Source organism: Poecilia mexicana, unplaced genomic scaffold, assembly GCF_051168715.1.
Source record: "Poecilia mexicana isolate PSO_F unplaced genomic scaffold, ASM5116871v1 scaffold_1, whole genome shotgun sequence".
Lineage (NCBI taxonomy): Eukaryota > Metazoa > Chordata > Actinopteri > Cyprinodontiformes > Poeciliidae > Poecilia > Poecilia mexicana.
In genome coordinates this window covers 14910952-14930733 of record NW_028263370.1, presented here as the reverse complement: position 1 = coordinate 14930733, position 19782 = coordinate 14910952, and the positions used below count along the sequence as shown (strand labels likewise).

At 39.2% G+C, this 19782-nt stretch overlaps 1 protein-coding gene across 1 annotated transcript; it reads left to right on the top strand.

Annotated features, from left to right (window-relative positions):
• The first annotated feature begins 3738 nt into the window (after window positions 1-3738).
• On the top strand, window positions 3739-15577 carry ldlrb (low density lipoprotein receptor b). Its single transcript, XM_014981526.2, has 18 exons — window positions 3739-3981; window positions 8233-8358; window positions 8476-8598; window positions 9027-9404; window positions 9487-9609; window positions 9730-9849; window positions 9976-10098; window positions 10251-10379; window positions 10466-10637; window positions 10727-10954; window positions 11036-11154; window positions 11245-11384; window positions 11488-11629; window positions 12490-12642; window positions 12738-12872; window positions 13144-13218; window positions 13345-13505; window positions 13604-15577. The coding sequence occupies exons 1-18, from the start codon at window positions 3909-3911 to the stop codon at window positions 13640-13642; spliced, it is 2559 nt and encodes an 852-aa protein (XP_014837012.2). The 5' UTR covers window positions 3739-3908; the 3' UTR covers window positions 13643-15577.
• The last annotated feature ends 4205 nt before the right edge of the window (window positions 15578-19782 follow it).

Below are 19782 nucleotides of genomic sequence, written 5' to 3'. Positions count from 1 at the left end.
CAGTCCTGCTTAGCTGCTTTATAAAAGGGATGCAAGTCCAAACCGTCATTTATTAGTCCTTGTGTTTGCTCACATTTTTATGACTATGTGACATTTACAATATTCAGCCTGCCCCTGTTAGAATTACCTTGTGAGGAAAAACACCAATGACAAGGATATAACCATTGCGAGAACAATGAGCTGAGTTCCCCATGCCAGCTTCATTATTAGCTCTATACTTCTGCGTTTGATAGATACAGGCTTTTCTTTAATACATTATCTTTTAAAGGAAGTTATTTTAAGGTAGTAGATATAATTTACAGTTTTATTACTTTCTTTTAGTGCATTATGATGTGCACATCTTTAAAAAAGCAAACAATTATTTTAAAGCTAGCACCATGGAAGTAGTGAGATGTGTATCCGTGTGTGCTCATAGCTCCGATATGTTGTTACTCATGTACCATTACTGATACTGTCAGTATCGCTATCATCAAAACTGTCCTGACGGCCTGGATGTTTTTAAATGTGTCTGTTCAGATATTTTTAAGCCGAGACGCAACAAGATTTACAGATGACTGGGCACAAGGCGTACGTAACACCGGGTCTTTACTCATTATCAAAACATGCACTCAGACGAGCCGTTGACAACACTTTGTTCCTGTTGGACTTCCGTTTGAGCTTCCTTTTTTATGTGGAGAATGTAAACAGTGTGGATTTACAAGCATCACATTCTATTAGCGAGGAACCAATCCATTTCTTTTGTTGCATAGCGCAAACATTGCCATCGAAGTATCCAAGTGAACAGTTTGGAGCAAGAAGCTCTACTTCTGTCCCTCAAAATTTACAAATATACAGTTATTTGTGCACAAGATGAATTAGTAGGAATATACAAAACCAAACTTGTGATGTTTATTATTATTTAAAAGATTTTATGTGGCCCCCACTCCAAATTTAACCTGGTTTAGGGCCTAAAAACAGCCTTGGAGAGGATTTGTTTGCTATGCAAAAACACCAAAACTAGCAACACAAATGTAGATTTTCATCAAATGACTGATGAGACATTAACATCAAAGCAGAAATCCAAATCCTAACGCAATTTGGAGAACTTATGTTTTTCCATCTTCTTTTTGCTTTCTAGATGTTTTTTTTTAATAAGTTTTAGTAAATGTGTAAATGCAAATTGTAAGTTTGCATTTTGGGGGTAAATTACTTCCAGTAAAAAACCATCACACATACAAACCAAAGCAACATTTCAGCCTGAGAGAAACATAAGAGTGTATTTAGCTGTGTTAAAAAAAAAATCTTGGACCACTAAATCCTTCTTGCTTTTCTTAAAATAACACATTTTACAGTATTTGTTTCAGTGATTTCTTGAAAGGTGTCAGGCGAATGGCCCATGGTTATTGTGTGTCTTACTTTAGTAATTCAGCTTTAGGCGACTGTCTAGGTGCCCACTCCACTGTGGTAGTGGATATCTCTTAGTAAGAACTGAATACACAATTAAACACCGTCTTTCAACTGTACGAAAATCATATAAGAAAATATGCATTATGGGAATTTTTGCAGAGGTGGAACTCGGTATAAAAAGCTTCCGAATTGCTTTGTCTAACGCAGTCCTACAAGCCGACAGTGTGAAACTGCACCATTCATGTTGTAGCTACAGTGTGTCTGAGTCTGCAGCGGGTGGAGCAAAGAATGCAACCCAGCAGCAATTCTGACATTTATGGAAAACCTCAAGATGCTCATTCCTGGGCAACATTTGAATAAGGTCCACTCACCACACACCTATGTCTTTTATTTTTTTTCCGACTCATTTGGTGAATTATGAAAGGGGCGCCTCCCCAGGGTGCCTGTCAGAAAAAGGAAAACCTGATTTAAAAAAAAAACAACTTATATTCTTAATAATAACAGCAGTTCTCTTAGTGAGACCACAAAGGATTATGAGTCATGAAACATAGTTCAAACATTGAATCACATTGAATCACAGTGAGAAAAGCTGTGACAATAAACATTAAAGAAGGGAGCAGACTCAAGCTGAGCTTGGGCTCAGATTCACACTCAAATAAGTGAAACCTCCCAGCAACTCGGCTGGAAGGAAGCTGCATAATATTTGATTTGACTTTAATTTAAGTAGAAACATTCAAATGAATAGGTGCCTAAATAAACAGATAAAGCAGCTTAAATGTCATTTTACCAAACTGAAGTGGAAAAAAAACAACCCAGATCTGCTTTAATTTGTTGCATGAACTAGACCTAACAGATGTAAAACATGATTAATTTGTGTACAGTGTCAATGCTCTAATCAAAAAGCAAATAGAGACATTTGCAAAACAAAATATCCCCTTTTCCACTGATGCAAAATACATCGTAGAGCACAGCACAAAAAGAGGTGCAGTTACTGGTGTGGAAGGGAGATGCCTTAGCTTCAGATAACATCCTATCTTTTTCTGGAAGCTGAATAATTTGGGAAAGCATGTGCAATATGTTACAGTCTTCTTCTGCTCTTTATTCTAATCTAGCTCCAGAGAAACTCACAGAAAGCCCAGTGACTGGCCTTCCTCTGCATGGTGTTAATATACTATTAAAACAGATTGTCCTATAGCTTTTAGATTAAGCCAGAAGGAAAATGGTAAAAGTCACAGATTACATGATGCAGTTTTCCATAGATAAATGGCACAAATAAGTTTTGTATATAAAATGGGGAGAACTTTTACCAGAGGGGCATAATGATGCAATTGTAGGTAAAGCACTTTAAACATTTATGCCTGGTGTTGATTAAAAATTACATAATTCATTTTCAATTTGACTTTTTTTGTAAGATAATTGTCTTCATTAACTTAGATATTCTGGCTTTTATTGACATTAATCTATGACTTCCTGCTTTCTGAGTCATAAATGTAACAGACTGAATTCTCTTAGGCACTTTTCAAAATAGGAAAAAACAAGAAAACTACATGAAACCCATGTCTTTGTGAATTTTTCTTCATAAGTCAGGAAATAGCAACAAAAACAAATATCTATTCAGCTAAATGTGCTCATATTTACAGTCAGATCTGTGACAAACTAGGCTGGAAGAGGAGCCATATTTATCTTGCCATCTTCCTGCTGTAAGCAGGATTGGAAATTAAATTAATCTATAAATTTCATTCTTAGAGAAGTCTCCAGAACAATCATTAGATACAAATACAATCACTAATACCGGTCCTTCACACACTTTTTACAAATTTAAATATAATTTATGCTCTTATTACACATTGTTTTGCTGTAGTGGACTGATATCCTGTATTGTAAATAGTCTGTTGTCTTTTTAATGCTCACATCACGCCCACAATATCCTACTCAGTTGTGCCTCTTTTACATGTGAGAATATTTCCATTTTAATAGCTTCACAGTATTTCTTATTTTAAAGGCTTGTACATTATAATTATTGTTACTCTTATTTTTTTATATATATTTTTTTCCAACATTTTGACTGAACCAATATGTCTCATGATATATTTGTGGCACACATTAGTGTGTGTGCTATATATATATTGCTCAACTGCACTAATACTGTACTAATTTAACTGTAAAGACACACGCGCACACACTATACAGATTTTATAGGGAAAAAACAAACTAACAAACAAACAAACAGATGATGACAAGAGATAGTGATGCAGCAACATTGTGGCTCCTCCCATTGTCCCATCACGCCTAATTTCTAACATCACCCCACTGTTCTAAGCCCCGCCCGCCTGTCAGCTACTTAAAACATGCCGAGATGCGACACTGACCACTGAGGATTTTACCGGTACAGAACCCCAGCTGTCCACTCTTTGACCCAGACTCTTGAACCGGCAGAACCCACCTCGGATCTCGTCTCCATCTCCAACCTGCGCTGTCTAAGCTGACTTTTCATTCTGTTGAGGGACAAATAAGGACAGGACATGACCGGGGCGTGGAAGGGACTGTCTACATGTTGGTGTCTGCTGATGCTGATTCACTGTCTGGCTCAAACAGGTAAGACGTTTTATCCAAAATAAAGGAAGATCACTGTCTAAATGAGTGCGGGTTGTTATACTGAGTCATGTCGATGCCGTTTAAATAACCCCATTATAATGCCAATAAAATGCGGTTTAATTCTGCTTGTTTCACTTTAAAACGGATGTAATTAAATTAACACTTGTTTGACACCCTAGTTTTTCTCGTCTTGAAATCTCTAACTGAAATTTACTTTCAATTTTAGCTCTTAACTGTGATGGATTTCCTGTTGAAAACCTGGATGATAAAGTTTTGAGATAATAACCTCGATGAGGTTTGCGTTTGAATGAAACGTACGCACAGCGCTGTGATTGGCTGCTTCTGCCATCAGTGCACGTTGCATCCAGTCAGGTTCACGGATTTGGGTTTTTTTTTCTTTTCCGGTGGGCGGGACAAATTTTAGACGGTTGTCAAGGAAGGAAGTCGCTAGAAAAGTGTTCACCTCTTGCTGCCGACAATTTCCTATGACATCGACTTTCACAACATGCAGCTTCTAATGCGTGATTTTCTTTTTATTCAGGAGGGAATATTTTGTTAGAATGACTCTGCAAAAATAACAGTATGTATGTGAACGTACAGATAGTTTTAAATACAGATTATTGTTTACAGATAGTCAAAAATATGTAGCGAGAGACTAGAAACTGTTACTATATGTACAGATATTAGATGCAGTTGATGATTAGGTGATTTAACTATTTACATTTTCCAGTTTGTTTTTTTCTTCTAAGATTTGTCAACTAAAAATGCAAAGGTAAAAGTAAAACAACCTTTCAGGATCCTGAATCCATTATATAATGCTGAAAGGGAATGTTGCCTATGATTAGCTAAAGGTATATAAAATCAAAAGTAAACTATGTGAAAGGAGAGAACGGTCCTTAACTGTGTGCAGTTGATTCATTTAACCAGCAGATATCCACCCACAAATCTCTGCTCTCTTCAAAGAATTTTCCTAAATCTATATTTTTTCTGTTTTGCTGCCTTTATTTCCAGTCATCAGATTTTCCAGATGGTCTCCCCCCACCTTCCCTCTCTGTCCCTCTCTGTCTCTCTCTGTGTGTGTGTGTGTGTGTGGGGGGGGGGGGGTATAGAGAGCAATAAATATAAATCTGGCTCTGGTTTATTTAATGTAGCGTCACTTTCTGTTGATCGTGCTTCTAAAATAAGTCACTCTTTCCAGGCTGAGGCCAACATAACTTTACTTTCATCCACATATGAACCAGATGAATTGTTAATCCAGGTTAATTGTTAAACTGTTAACCATAATGTTAGTTGCCTAAAGCTAGATCTGTACAACCTAAACATCCAGAGAGCCACAGTTGCTCATTTTCCCTTATTGGGCTCTGACTGGTGACTGGAAGAATACATAGAGAAAATCTGATATATTATTTTTTTTATTCATTAAATGCATCAGTCTAAACATGTATCAACCTTGTACTCTTGTAATTTCTTTTTCGGAAACCCAGAATTAGGGTGAGTGAAACCCATAACCCAGCCCCGATCCACTAAGTTAACTCAGACCTGGGTGGATCCATATTTGATCCAGAACTAGTCAGCAGCTTGGTTTCATCCTGTTTGGTTTCAAACAGGATCAGTAACTTGTCGCCTAGTGACTCCTGTAAAGTCTCAACAGTCAAAGCTCATCTTTATGACTTACCCAATGTGATGTATGCACCTGCTGGTTATTAATTGCTGAGCACATGTTTGACCACATAAAAGCACCTCTTTGTGTAGGTTCTCACTGTGCACATATCACAAGGATTTACCACTAAATAACAGGACTGCCTTATGCTCTAATAAGGGAACGTTGTTGAGCCGTAACGTCCCAACAACTTGTCAAACCACTCTGCCGGTTTCTGCCGTCAAACAGGTCTCACCTTAAGTGTCTTTCTGAGCTCAAGGTTGATTGTAGTGGCTTTTTGCGGAAATGCCTCCTTATATGGCATGTAGTGAGGTGTGGTAGTTGCATAGTTAAGCACGGATTGCATTTGTTTTTCTGCAGAAGCAAATGGAGTACTTTCTTTGCAGCATCCTAGCTGTGGTTTGTGATTCCAAATCCAACTTTTGATTGGTGTTTTTCCGTTGTGCAAATGAACCGGTCAGTCAGTGAGCATTGACTACTACTCTGCTATTCTCAGTTCTGCTATGCTCAACAACATGCATTATGTCACTGTCAGAAGTAGCAATTAACTACAATGTAATGACCAAGCTTCTCTTTGAGAACTTTTGAATTAGAAAGAGTTAACGATGGTTAATGGGATGATTAACGGTGGAAAACCGAAGTGTAGTCTGGAGTGGTTCCTATTTCCTCCTAACCTCAGAGATGAGGTCAGGATTCTGGAGCTGGGATGTGAAGTCAAATGTGACCCACTTGTAGTTCTGTTTTTTTCTGGCGTATTATAAAGTTGATTCCTAAAAAGGCAAAGAGAGTGGAAGGCGTTGTACTTTTTTGCACAGAAGAAGTTTATGTCAGAAACTTTCTTCTTGTGCAATCTTCCCGGATTCCCTGCCATGTGTGTCCATTAGTGTGTGTGCTTTACTGGTTCCTGAAATGAGTAATCAGAGGGAGGGAAAATTCTCGTAAATGTTACTACATCAGATTCCTCCCAATCGAAGCATTAAGGTGACACTGTAAAATAATTTCTTGTAGGAAGCTGTTTAACCAGTTTTCTTTCATCACTCTATGATGCTAGCAGCTGGACAGACTACCTGCTCTCTGTAGAGTTGCATGTTGTTGTGAGGAATGCCATCCTGGGGCCAATCAGCAACTGGTGGTGTGATGGTTCAACTCCTCCCATGGTATTGTCTTAAAGGGACAGTCTGACAATGGGCCCAGCCTCCAGGTGACTGAGGACAAAAAAAAAAGGCAGTGCAAACAGTGATGGAGGATGATGAGAGAGGCCCTTGTATGTTCCACCTGTGCTCTTCTGATGCTTTGGCTGCTGCTGTAACCAGCTGCTGATAAGGCCTTTGAGCTGGAAATAAAACACTTTCAGTGTGACGGCATAAACTTTTAAAGTTTAACCCGGTCAGTGAGTCTACTGCTACCACATCCTTGTTAAAAAATAACTCTGCTTCCGTACTGGTGATAAAGTTAGGGGGTTGTTCTCACACCTTGGTACACGTATACAGTGGACTAGAATAAATGTTTTCATTAATCACTGACAATATAAATATGAAGAAATTTAAAGTAATATTCTCTGAATGTCAAAAAGGCAAAAAGATAAATAGTTTAAAATGATGCTTGCTTTATTAGAAATCCACATGGAATCTATGGCAAGAGAAGATCTCCAACACTGTGGTCCCTTTCATAAAAAGCTTCCTGATATCTGCCCAGTTGTGAGAGTTTCCAAAGATATCGTGTATAATCAGCCCTAAGTGGAGAAAAGCAATCCATAAGATAATCTCAGTGGGAAAAAAAAATGAGGGAAACAACAGAGACTTTACCAACTGACTTGGTCTGCTAATCACAAATTAAAAATATCTCAAAATGTCTTGAATTTAATCCTTAGAAATGTGCAGAACCTGCATCTAGGAATGACATCAAATGCAAATGAACTAAGTTATGGTTCAAAAATGAAAGACCAGTGGGATCTGCTAATTGATGTACTCCATATACTAACCAATACAAGCCAACAAATAATGTTCTCTGAAGGAAATTATATATTCATGAGTCAAAGACTTAATAACACCAAGCAGCTATTTCAAAGTTTCACAAGCCAGGCAGCCATTTTGGATGTTGAAGTCGGAGTTGATGAGAAACCTTTGACTTCCTCACTCAGAATTGTGACTTTGAGACTGTTCTAGTAATTTTTCAAACTTTAAACATGGAAATTTAGACTTCCGAGTATAAAGAACCTTATAATTATATACTTGGATGCTGGTTTCGTCAAACAGTTAGTGTTACTCCATATCTTGCCTAACCATGAGTCAAATGTTAATATAATTTTGTAATCTCCTCTGGGTTAAGCAACAAACAAAAGGTGTGGTTTTCACACTGTTCCTTATCTGAACTCCAGGAACCTTCAATTGGAACTGGTCTCATTGTATACAATTTTGGGTCAAACATTAACTCTAATAGGGTATGAGCTGTGTTGACACACGCAGCTCACGCTGCTGCAAGAGCCTTTTATCCGGGAGATGCAAGCTGAGCTGGAATTGCTGATAACATTCACAGAGTCTGTAAATGTTGGTATGTTCTGGTGTGACATTACCTTCGCTTGTCATCTGCAGATGCAGCCTTCACATGCAGCTCCACTCAGTTTAAGTGCGGAAACGGGAGATGCATCACCCGCAGGTGGATCTGTGATGGAAACGACGATTGTGGCGATGGGAGTGATGAACTAGCAGCTGTCTGTTGTATGTTAGTTTTTCTTTCTCATGAGTATTTTTATTTGACCTAAACAAATAAAAAAAGATGCATTATTTGTGTCCACATACAGAAATTTCAACCTTTATTCTTGATTCCCTCCTCAGCGGCAAAAACGTGCATGGAGTCCCAGTTCAACTGCGGGGCGCCTTTGAACCAGTGCATACCAAAGAGCTGGCATTGTGACGGCAAAGCCGACTGTGACAACGGCGCCGATGAGAGAAACTGCAGTAAGTATCCCACCAGTGCAGACTTCCTACAAGAAATGATTTTATCTGGTCGGTTGCTGGAAATTCATCCAACAAAAAGCAGCCCAGTCAATAACAGGTTAATAATTAAAAGACTGAGAGATTATTTGAAGTGGAGCAAAACAAAAATGTAATTCACACTGAGGGAAGTACGTTATCCATTAAACTATATATGATTATTTCTATGTTCACTTGAAATAAAATGTCGCTTTTTAAAGATTAACGTGCTTAAACTGTTGTACTGGCTATAGGGTAAAATGTGTTTTGTAAGTGTAGGTTTACCATGAAGAAATGTGTATATACGTTCACTGTAATTCTAATATCTACCCATAACACAAACTATGAACTGTTTGAAATTCTGAGCATGTCATCACATTAACTTATTCTCCTTCCCCTTGCTTTCAACACAGCTACAAAAGAATGCAAGACCGATGAGTTTAGATGCACCAATGGTCAGTGCATATCCAAGGCTTACGTTTGTGACAAAGACCGGGACTGCTCTGATGGCTCAGACGAGGTGAACTGTCCCAAGCCCACCTGCCACCCTCGGTCCTTCCAGTGCAACAATTCAATTTGCGTGCCAATGCTGTGGAAATGTGACGGAGACAGGGACTGTCTGGACGGGTCTGACGAGTGGCCGGAGAACTGCGAGGGGAGGCAGACGTTGAAGAAGCCGTCGCGATGTGGCGCCCATGATTTTGAGTGCACAAACGGTGAATGTATTCATAGGGCTTGGAGGTGTGATGGAAGTCCCGACTGCTCAGACCAGTCAGATGAATTCAACTGCAGTAAGTCGGTTCTCTTGGAGTTTGACTTAATCCCTCTTACCATTGTTGTCCAATCTTCTAAGCAGTTTGCACAATTTTCCAGGTCAGCCCAGTTGTCACGATGGTCAATTCCAGTGTGGGAACGGTGTCTGTATCAGTGAAGCCCTGAAGTGTAACTCGGCAAACGACTGTGGGGACAACAGTGATGAAGCTGGCTGTCAAACAGGTGGGCCTCTCATTCAAGAGTACTTTTACGAGGCGACATCTTTGCATACGGAAGCAGAGGTTTTCATGTCCTAAGGTGTTTTTCTCTACAGTTTCTCAAGTTCCTGTTCTGTTTCCACAGATAATGTGTGTGAAGGTCCAACCAACTTCAAGTGTGGCAGTGGGGAGTGCATCAGCATGGACAAAGTATGTGACTCAAACAGAGACTGCAACGACCAGTCTGACGAACCTCTTGAGTGTGGTAAGCTACCTTCTGGATAAACATCCTCTACAGTTTTAATATAGGCAAACTGGCAATACAGCAGCATTACCAACCAACTGGCATGAGGAAATACCTGACATGTTTTATATTTATTTGTCTCCACAGGCAAAAACGAGTGTTCAACAGGAAGTAACAGTTGTTCTCATCAATGCAATGACCTGAAGATCGGCTACAACTGCTCCTGCCCTGCTGGATACAGACTGAAGAGTGACAATCGAACATGTGAAGGTACAAAAAGTGTGTTTTTTAAGGTCCAGTGTGCAAAAAGCCACCAAACTGACGGAGTCATAGATTAAACTGGGAAATGACAGAGATCCTCTTTAGTGTATGACTTGTCCTCAGTATGCTAATCTCTTGAACCTGTGTTCATCCATCTGCAGACATCGATGAATGTGAGGTGCCAGACACCTGCAGTCAGATCTGCATCAACCTGCCTGGAAGCTACAAGTGTGACTGCAATGACGGCTATCAAATTAATCCAGTGAGCAAAACATGCAAAGCTGAATCAGGTAGCCAGATTGTGCTCCTCAACAATACTTTCCCTCTCAATAGCCCTGTCTGAAAGCTAAAACCGACTCTCTTGTGTTTTCTGCAGGGACAGTGGCCACGCTGTTCTTCACCACAAAGCACGAGGTCAGGGAGCTCACAGTGGACCGCAGTGAGTATACCAGGCTGATCCCAGAGCTGAAAAACGCTGTGGCTCTGGATCTTGACATGCCGAACAAGAAGATCTTCTGGTCGGACCTCTCTCAGAAGAAAATCTTTAGGTGAGCCTGACGGATTTTAATTATTTGTCTCACACATTTTAAATTAATCATCTCTCTCTAAGTCCATGCTGTTGTCTCCTTCCCCACAGCTCAAACATTGACATGGCCAACAACTCTGCTAATCACAACGTTGTGATTGAAAACGGGATTGAAGCCCCAGAAGGCCTTGTTGTGGATTGGATCCATGGCAACATCTACTGGACTGACAGCACCTTGAAGACCATCTCTGTGGCAACTACAGAAGGCAACAAAAGGAAGACTCTCATCAATGAGAGACTTGGGAGGCCTAGAGCCATCACAATTGACCCAGAAAATAAGTGAGGAAAAATGTCCTTTGAATGATTTGGTTATTTTAAAAATTCAAGCTTATTTTGCTAATTTTTCTGTGTCCTCCTCAGCTTTATGTACTGGACTGACTGGGGAGATGAGCCTAAGATTGAGAAGTGTGGACTCAACGGAGACGGTCGTGTTGCCTTGGTGACAGATAACATCGAATGGCCCAATGGCATCACCCTTGGTAAACAGAGCTCTATGGAAATCGGAGTTGAAACAAAGCATGTCATTTCCCTGTCTAATGAGCCACATTTGTGCCTTTCGCTCTAAACAGACATGGTAAACCAGCGTCTGTACTGGGTGGATGCCAAGCTGCATGCTATCTTCAGTGTTGATGTTAATGGAGGGACCAGACACACGGTCATAGCTGGAGAAGAAAACATCCATCATCCCTTCTCACTGACTGTCTTTGAGGTCAGTGACAACACCTGTTATTCCTCAGTTAAATCACAGCTTACTGAACATTGTATGATGCATGTAGTCAGTTGATTAAATGTTTTTATTTCTTCTAAAACAGGAGAAAGTTTTTTGGACAGACTCCTTCCATGGCACAGTTTCCAGTGCTAACCGCCTAACAGGAAATTACATCAATGAGTTGGTGACTGATCTCCAAAATCCAGAGGGCCTTGTTCTTTACCACAGCCTGAAGCAGCCAATCAGTAAGCATTCATCTCAACATTTACATGCAAACATAAAACATTAGCGACAAAGAGAAATCCTTTTTTTTTTTAAAATCTTCCAACCATACCAAACCTAATCGCTACCACTAACAGTCTTGTTACTATGGAAGGGAAACTAAAATGTAGCTATTTTAAGTAAGGTGTTCAAAAAAGCACAACAACAGGAAGGGCTGCAACAACCATTTGAACTTAAGTTATTTTCAACAGAGCAAAGTTCATTAAGGCTGCTAGAGCAAAGGCAGAGACTTTGGCAGATGGAGGTCATTTACTCCCTTTGCCCTTTCTTACTTTTGATTTGGTTGTTTCTTGCCCAACTTATTAGGAAAAGGAAGCATTTGCCCCATATCTATTCATAGCCCTGAGGGATGCTTTGTCAAACTGTCAAATAGGTCATTTGATTCTGAGCTAATTTTAATAGGCAACAGGAAAGTTGAACTCTACACCAAAAGTCATCCTTTATCCTGTTGAGCTTCCAACCTCCGTCTGCTATTAAGCATTCTGGATTTAAATCCAAGCATTTCGGTTAGAATGAACATTTTCTAGTTAAATGCATATCAGCAATCCTGATTGAGTTAATTGTTAAACAATGTTAATGACAGCTTAACATGTCAGCTATGTCATCATTTATTTTAAGATAAATTGTAAAATCTTGCTTTAGTCCAAGTGCTCACACACACAATGTGACACCCTTGCTGCTCCTTTAAGTATAATTCTTTCATGAAAGATCTGGATTTGTAGTTTCAAATCATCTCAAAAGTAGGAAGTGAGAAGTCGTCTCCAAATCAAGTTCATTTGTGAAACATATCTTAAATTGATGTCGTTACAATGCTTTCTTTTAGGCATAAACTGGTGCAGAGAAGGCAACAGCATAAATGGAGGTTGTGAGCACCTGTGCCTTCCTGCTCCTCTGTTTAACGAGAGCTCTCCTAAATACACCTGCGCCTGTCCAGACAACATGGTGATGGCCGCCGACATGAAGAAATGTGTGGCAGGTATGTTTCTTCTGCACAAATATTCACAAACCTTTAGATCCATCCTCCGGTGCCGAGAGTTAACTCTTATTCTCTGATGTCTTGTATGTGCTCAGTTGCACCTCCTGCCAGGACTGACCCACCTGTCATGTCCAAGACAACCACCACTAAACCAGCTACACGTGGCACCACCACTACCTCATCTGTCCAGCCCACACAGACCACAGAGAAACCTGCTGGAACTGCTCAAGGTAAAGCAAAATGTGAAGATAAACAAGAAACACGCAATTTGTTACCAAAACTTGCAAAAACAATTTTTAATTTCTTTTTTCTTGGTCAACACACGTTTGTTAAATTCTTAGATTTTTCTTTTTGACAGCAATGGAAATAATAAACTACTGATTCTTTAAATTATTTTTGACATATTACATACGGTTTTAAATATGTAATAAAAGAAAAAAAAAAACGCTATTAAAAGGTATATGTTAAAAAAAAGAACTGTATTCTTGCTTTCTTCTTTAGGCTTCCAAAAAGCCGTGATGCCCGAGGAAGCTCCTGCGTCTCATTCTGTTGCTCTCTACGTTTTTCTACCACTCGGTACGTTCCACCTTTTATCCGATCCATCATTAAACTTAAACATTTAATCTTGGCAGTCTTTTTTTTTTTGTTTTTTTTTTTGTGATATGATGTGACATGGATGTACTTTCCTCCTTTCTTCTGCAGCGATCATAGCGGCACTGGTGTGTGGAGCAGTGTTGTTTTGGAGAAACTGGCACAGGAAGAACACCAACACCATCCACTTCGCCAATCCCGTGTACCAGAAAACCACTGAGGACGAGGTGCACATCTGCAGGAACGGCTCTGACGGCTTCGTCTATCCCGAGGTAGCCCGGCATTGTTCTCTGTTAACGGCTTCCTTTGCGTGGCTTCGAAACTTTACAAGCGAATCTAAATAATCCTTTACCTACTTGTTTTTTTGCAGAGGCAAATTGTGAGCATGGACGACATGGAAATTGCATGATCTGAAGAACTTTACCTGAAGATTTTTTTATTTTTTTCTTCTGGGGAAACAAGACCTGCTTCTTCACAAGCCCTCCCTTTTTCCAGTGACCTACTTTTGTCGTTTGTTCTCGACCTCAGCACTGTGCCGTACAAGCCTGCAAAAGAGCTTCTCTCAACTCTAGTATGGCAAACGAAAGCACGGGTACAAACAGTCACACTTTTTTTTCTAAGTAAAAGAGCAACACGCAGTATCAGAAGACGATGCTAATCTGGGAGCTTTGACTCTTTTGATGCTGCTTGAACATACTTAGTAACACAAAATCACGTCAAAATTTTAAAAAATCTCGTCATCTTGCCCCTTCACCATTTCATACTTGCGCTTTCTTAACCCTTGGGTTAAATTGGTTTGGTCAGTTTGATTTGTGGCATTTAATTGAAGTCAACTAGTGTTAAGAGCTAAATTAAGCAATAACTGGAAAAATGCCAAGAAACACTGATGCCTAGTTGAATATGTAAGAAATAGCGGGATTATGGGTACAAAACAGGACAAAATGAGAATGTGTGGGTTTGAAATTGGCTGTAAGAACTGGGGAAGGGGCAAATTGACCCAAAGCCTACTGAAACCTACATTTTGCATTTATTGTATTTATTTCATAACAAATGTTTTCACTGCAATGCATGTCCGACTCTAAAGTCGTTAACTGTAAAGTCTTAGCGGTTAATTTGTGCCTTGTAACGACACTCCACTAGTTGGGAGAAACGTATCTGACGCCTTACTGATCTCTCTGCCTTCCACACCGTGGCCTTTTCTCACTCGGGAACCAGGGTCGTGCATTTTATTTGGCTCCCATGTCAGACAGCCTTTTGTTGTGATCTGTAATATTCATCGGCAACACTTTTACGTTGCTGCTTACTTTGTTTTGTCCAATCACCAAATACGCTGCGGCCGTTTGGAGCCACAGGTGGTTTACATTTTGAAATGAAGAAGCTGCTGAGTCATTCTGACATCAACCAAAGTGAAGAAAATGTTCTTTTTTGTTGTTGTTGTTAATAAGTAATTGTAGCTAACTACCTTTTGCAACATTGTAAATAGTTGTAAATATGTTTTTGTAAAAATGTCCATTTACTCACATTTGTAAATAGAATGAAGAAGTACGTGTTTTATTTATTTATGGTTTGTTTGACATTGTTCCCAGCTGGCTGTAATGAATATCTCTAAATGGTGAAGTCCGACCTGAACACTGTGCAGCTATTATTCAACTGATGTCAGTGAAAGCTTTGAATGGTTGTTTGGTTTTGCATACAAGGCGGCTCACCAGGGTTCGTGCTTTACTTTCCACCAGAGAGCAACTATTTATGGTGTCGTAGCAAGAATGAAGAGACCTTCTGTTCCTCTTTCCCCCTGCATGTTGTCTCTCTCTCATGACTCAGATTATTTATTGTGCTTCATGTGTTCTGTTACTCTGATGGCCTGATCGTATCGTGGGATTAATGCTGCATTCGAGTCCCCCTGGGAAGTGTCATTACTCTGATCTGGGAAAGGCTACACCAGACTTGGGTTGAAGTCGGCAAGCAAAGATGCATATACTGATTTAATTCATTTTAACTAACCTCATTCCGTGCACTGAAACACTACAGAAGATCCTTACAAAAATGTTATTCCTGAAACTTTTAGTATATTTTACAAGCACAGACTCAAGTGAAATCTCAATTTCGGAGCTGGTTGCAGACTTCCGGCCTTTTAAGTCTGGACCCAGGGAGCCTCAAATGCAGCATAGAATATTTTTCAATTCATTTGCAATAAGAAAGGTTGGTTTTACTTGATGTTTTTTTTTCTGTGCAGAAAAGAAAACATCAAGTTTTACATGTTGAAGTTTGTAAGGTTGATGCACAGCTGATGGCTTGTTCCCATCACCTTGTTCAATTTTGTTTGAAATAAAAGAGCCTGAATGTTTATCAGTCTGTTTTCTAAGTTCATTTAGAGCCATGGAAATGACTTATATCAACGCAGGATAATTCACTACAGATCGGGGAGTGTCTCCCATCTGCGTTGTCATTCCAGGCATTCTGATTGTGAAGTGTGTTAAGTCTGTCCTAATAGTATCAGTCTATTGCTTTAATTAATAGGACTAGCTGATTAACAGTCAGGAATGGGTCATCCTTCCCAGGCAAAGCTAATTATTTTAACATTAAGCTTAATAGAAGTCTACAAAGAGCTTAAACTTAGATTGCCTGTAATCGCTGCCAGTATGCTCCCATTTACAAAAATCCCTTTAACGTGAGCTGGTAGGTTGGTTTTACTTTTTTTTTTTTTCCCTCTTGTATTTTCAAACAGCAGAACTGCTATCACTGGAAGGGGATTTTTATTCTCTCTGGCCAAAATAAACAAATAGTATCAGGTCATATAATAGTTCCACCTGCTGTCAGTAGTGTACAGTATTACACTGAAAAATGTAGTCAAACTTTATCTAAGTACATCCATTTAGGGGAAAAGGAAATTCCATGATTAAAATTTATTACAAAAATACCATAATCTGTTGTCAGTAACACAATGTTACTCTAACATTTCACAAGGTTGGAGCACAGAGAGAGAGATGTTTGCACAATCACTCCACAAGGTTAATTTTCACTTCTAAGTTGATGTGGTTATCTTTTGCACAGTTATTCTGTGAATCACAATGACAAGCTTTTGTAGTTCCCAGTAAAGTCCATCTGATTAATATTTAAAATGTCATGGTGTGTCAGTTGGTGATCCCTAAAACCTGTAGGTTTATAGACAACTTTTAATTTGTCTGTTGTTTTTTTTTAGGCACACCACCATGAAAGATTTCAGTATGAAGCATCAGTTTTGTCAGAGAGGTCAGAAATGTACCGGCATCAGGAAAAACCTGCTCCCTAATTCAATAAACCTCCTGCATAATTAATGTCTGATGGTGGTTAGCAGTAACAGCCATGCTCTAAGTGGTCTGAAAGCAGTGGCTGAAGAAGAAAACAGTTTAGCATCAGTTCATTTGCAATAAGAAAGATATTTGAGGACTTTGGAGAACTACTAAATCTGGAATAATTACAAAAAGGGATTTAAATTATTGCTCCCTTCCGGTTTGAAGGTAAAGTATTTTTGTGCTAGAAGTCATTCTGTTATGAAATATACTTTGATTAAATTTTGAAATTCAGAATTCACATTATTAGAGATACAAAAGAGAATGCAGAGGAAGGACATTGATGCTGCATTAAGTTACTTTAGTGAGTTCATCTACTGTTTTTTGCCATGTGGCAGTTTATGGGCAATGTGGCTCACTACCCAGGGTGCATTTCTTTCATAGGGTGGCACAAGCAAGTTATATAGTCAATTCACAAAATGTGTCATCTCAAGACACTTTACCAAAAATTATTTTAATCCTGTCACACCTACATTCCAATTGATCTTAGTTGTCAAATGATGCATTAAGTTACACATAAACTTTTGAAGTTAACAAATGAAATAACAGAAAATTGAAGAGTAGCAGAAGAAGAAAGCATGAGCATGATGAAAAATTGTCAGCCTGTCCTCCAGGCAGTAGCCTGTAACTATCTACAGAGATATTTATGCTATCTCTAATAGCATAACTAGATAACCTAATGAGGCTTGAGAGAGTCAGAGTCAAGGACTGTATTCCTCCTCTCCTGGATTGGGCTGTACACTCCCTCTGTTTATAGCTGTAAGCTTTATCCAAAAGAAAAGTCTGAAAAGCAGACAGCACTCTGTGGATAAAGAAGAGTCATGCTAGCTGTAGGTTGGAGCAAATTTCGTAAAACTTATTTGCATGTCAAATTGTTGTAGGTTTAGGAATACGCATGGTAAGATAATGGATGGATGGATGGAAAATGTTGTAGGTGGGCGTCCTGCTGCGTTATGCCCAGTATCAGCTCAATATGAACATAACGCCTTTAACTCAACTGAATAATGATGCTGGCATCTGATCCAAAGCTTTCAATTGGTTGCCCAACTCATTTCCTATTTCAGTGTTTTGAAATGAATCTAAATAACATTTAATCATCTCTAGTTCAGTGTCTAAAATAATAGGATTAATGAACAAAGACCATGAGACCAGTGTAATATATAGACTTGGCTGGACTGAATTTGTTGCAGTGAATGCAATTAGAATTTGTGAAATCTTTACTTAAGTAATGAAAACATAAAAAATAACAATTCCTAGGTTTCTTCAAGAAAATTTTACGTGGAGAGTGGGGTGGAAGTAGCGGTTTCTTGAGGACGCCATTAATGCACGAGTCATTAGTAGCTGTGACATTCAAATGAAAAGAGCTCTTCACCTACAAAGTTGACAGCAGTGTTTAAACAAAAGACATTGGTGAAAAACGTGCTCGGGTTTGTCTTCAAGGACAGGCTTCGTTTGGGGACATGTTGAGCCATCTGGAAAGCTATGGAATGCTGTCTGTCCAAAACCGGTTCAACATTCCTGCACGGAAAAACTCCACGCCCATCACATCTGATTATGTTTAAATATAATTCACAGTTTCACGCACCTTGTGTTTTGTTAATAGGTATTTCATTAAAGATTAAAGTAGAATGGGAGATTTAAAGCTGACTTGCCCATCAGTGGCAGCGCCCAGGAGGATAAAGAAACCTATCAGGGAGCCTGAGGTGACAAATGACACCTGTTGCTTGGAGGCTGTAATCTGCATCCTCTCCTGATTATTTACACACAGGATTGTTGGGTTTCTCATTGGTCAGGTGGCGAAAGCAGGGTGGAGCCGCATCTCACACCACTGATTCGTAGGCAAAAGGGGAGTGTCCTCAAAAATTAACAGCAGGAGGAGGCAGGATGGATGATGGAGAACCGATACTCCATTGTTAAACATCCAAATATGTAACAAAAAGCCCTGATGAGAAGTAACAATGATCCCATGTTTGGACTTATCAGGACAGCCTGAGATCTCAGCAGGTGGGTGACTGCTGCAAGAGAACAGCATGTGCAACTGATAGGTTTTGTCAAAAGAAAAAAAAACTGCTTAATTTAATACCCTGTGAACTAAAGATTGAGGCTATTTTATCTGTGAAGGACACAAAGCTCATGAGAACCTTCACGGGAAATCCTCCCAAAACAATCTGTTATCAAGACATGTTTAATTTCTCTGAATTCTTTTTCACTCACACAGAAGTCATTGGACATAGTTTCTTCCTTTCACACTTGTGCCTGTACAACATTATAATGATTCCCGTTTACTCTGGGTTCTGTTAAAGGCTTTGTAGAGATGCTAAGAAGAATCTCCACATTCGGCATTCAGCATTGTTGACGATAGTATGTTACTGGAGCGACTGAAAAACTAACTTTCTGGAATAACACCTGACTGGTTTGAATCTTACTTCACAGAGATGGACCTCTTTGTGCAAATAAGTAATTGTTAGAAACATTTGTATTAAGGAGCCATTCAAAGCCTAATCAAATCAGAGACAGATACTCACAAATGTTCATTTCAAGGATTTTTACTTGATCAAGAAGTACTATGAGTTGCAGAGTGTAGGTCATTGGACTTCTAACTAACAAAGAAAATTATCTTGCTTATTTAAACTTGTCTATGACATTTGCACAGACATAAGGTGGGTGTGTGTGGCTGCAAAAACACACAAAAACAATGGTTCCTCATCTTGCAGACAGTCACTGTCTCATAAACAGGAAATGAACTTATGAACCTAGTTTTTCTAAACACAATAAATGCTGAGATGTGTAAGTTTCACTTCAACCATCAATGTATCATGTTATTCTTCTTTGATAAACTTTGCTTACATACCATTTTGCAACCAGGCTATGTCTGAAAATATAAAGTCAAAAGGACATAATGAGGAATAAACAACAAGAATATAATGGTAGACCAAACATAATCTCAGTAAAATAAAAACAAAGCTGAAGTAATTATTTTTGGACCTGAAGAGGAATGATCAGGACGCAGCATGCAGTTTCAGTTATTACAGTCGGATTATAAACTACTAATCCAGCCCAAAGTCTGGGTGAAGTGATGAACTCAGACCCAAACATCCAGAGACACATAAAGACAATTACAAAGTCGGCCTTCTGTCACCTGAAGAATGCACCTAATTACATTAAAAATTTGTTGCTGTTGCATCAACCTTCCAGACTGCTCAGGTCTTCTGTTTTAAGC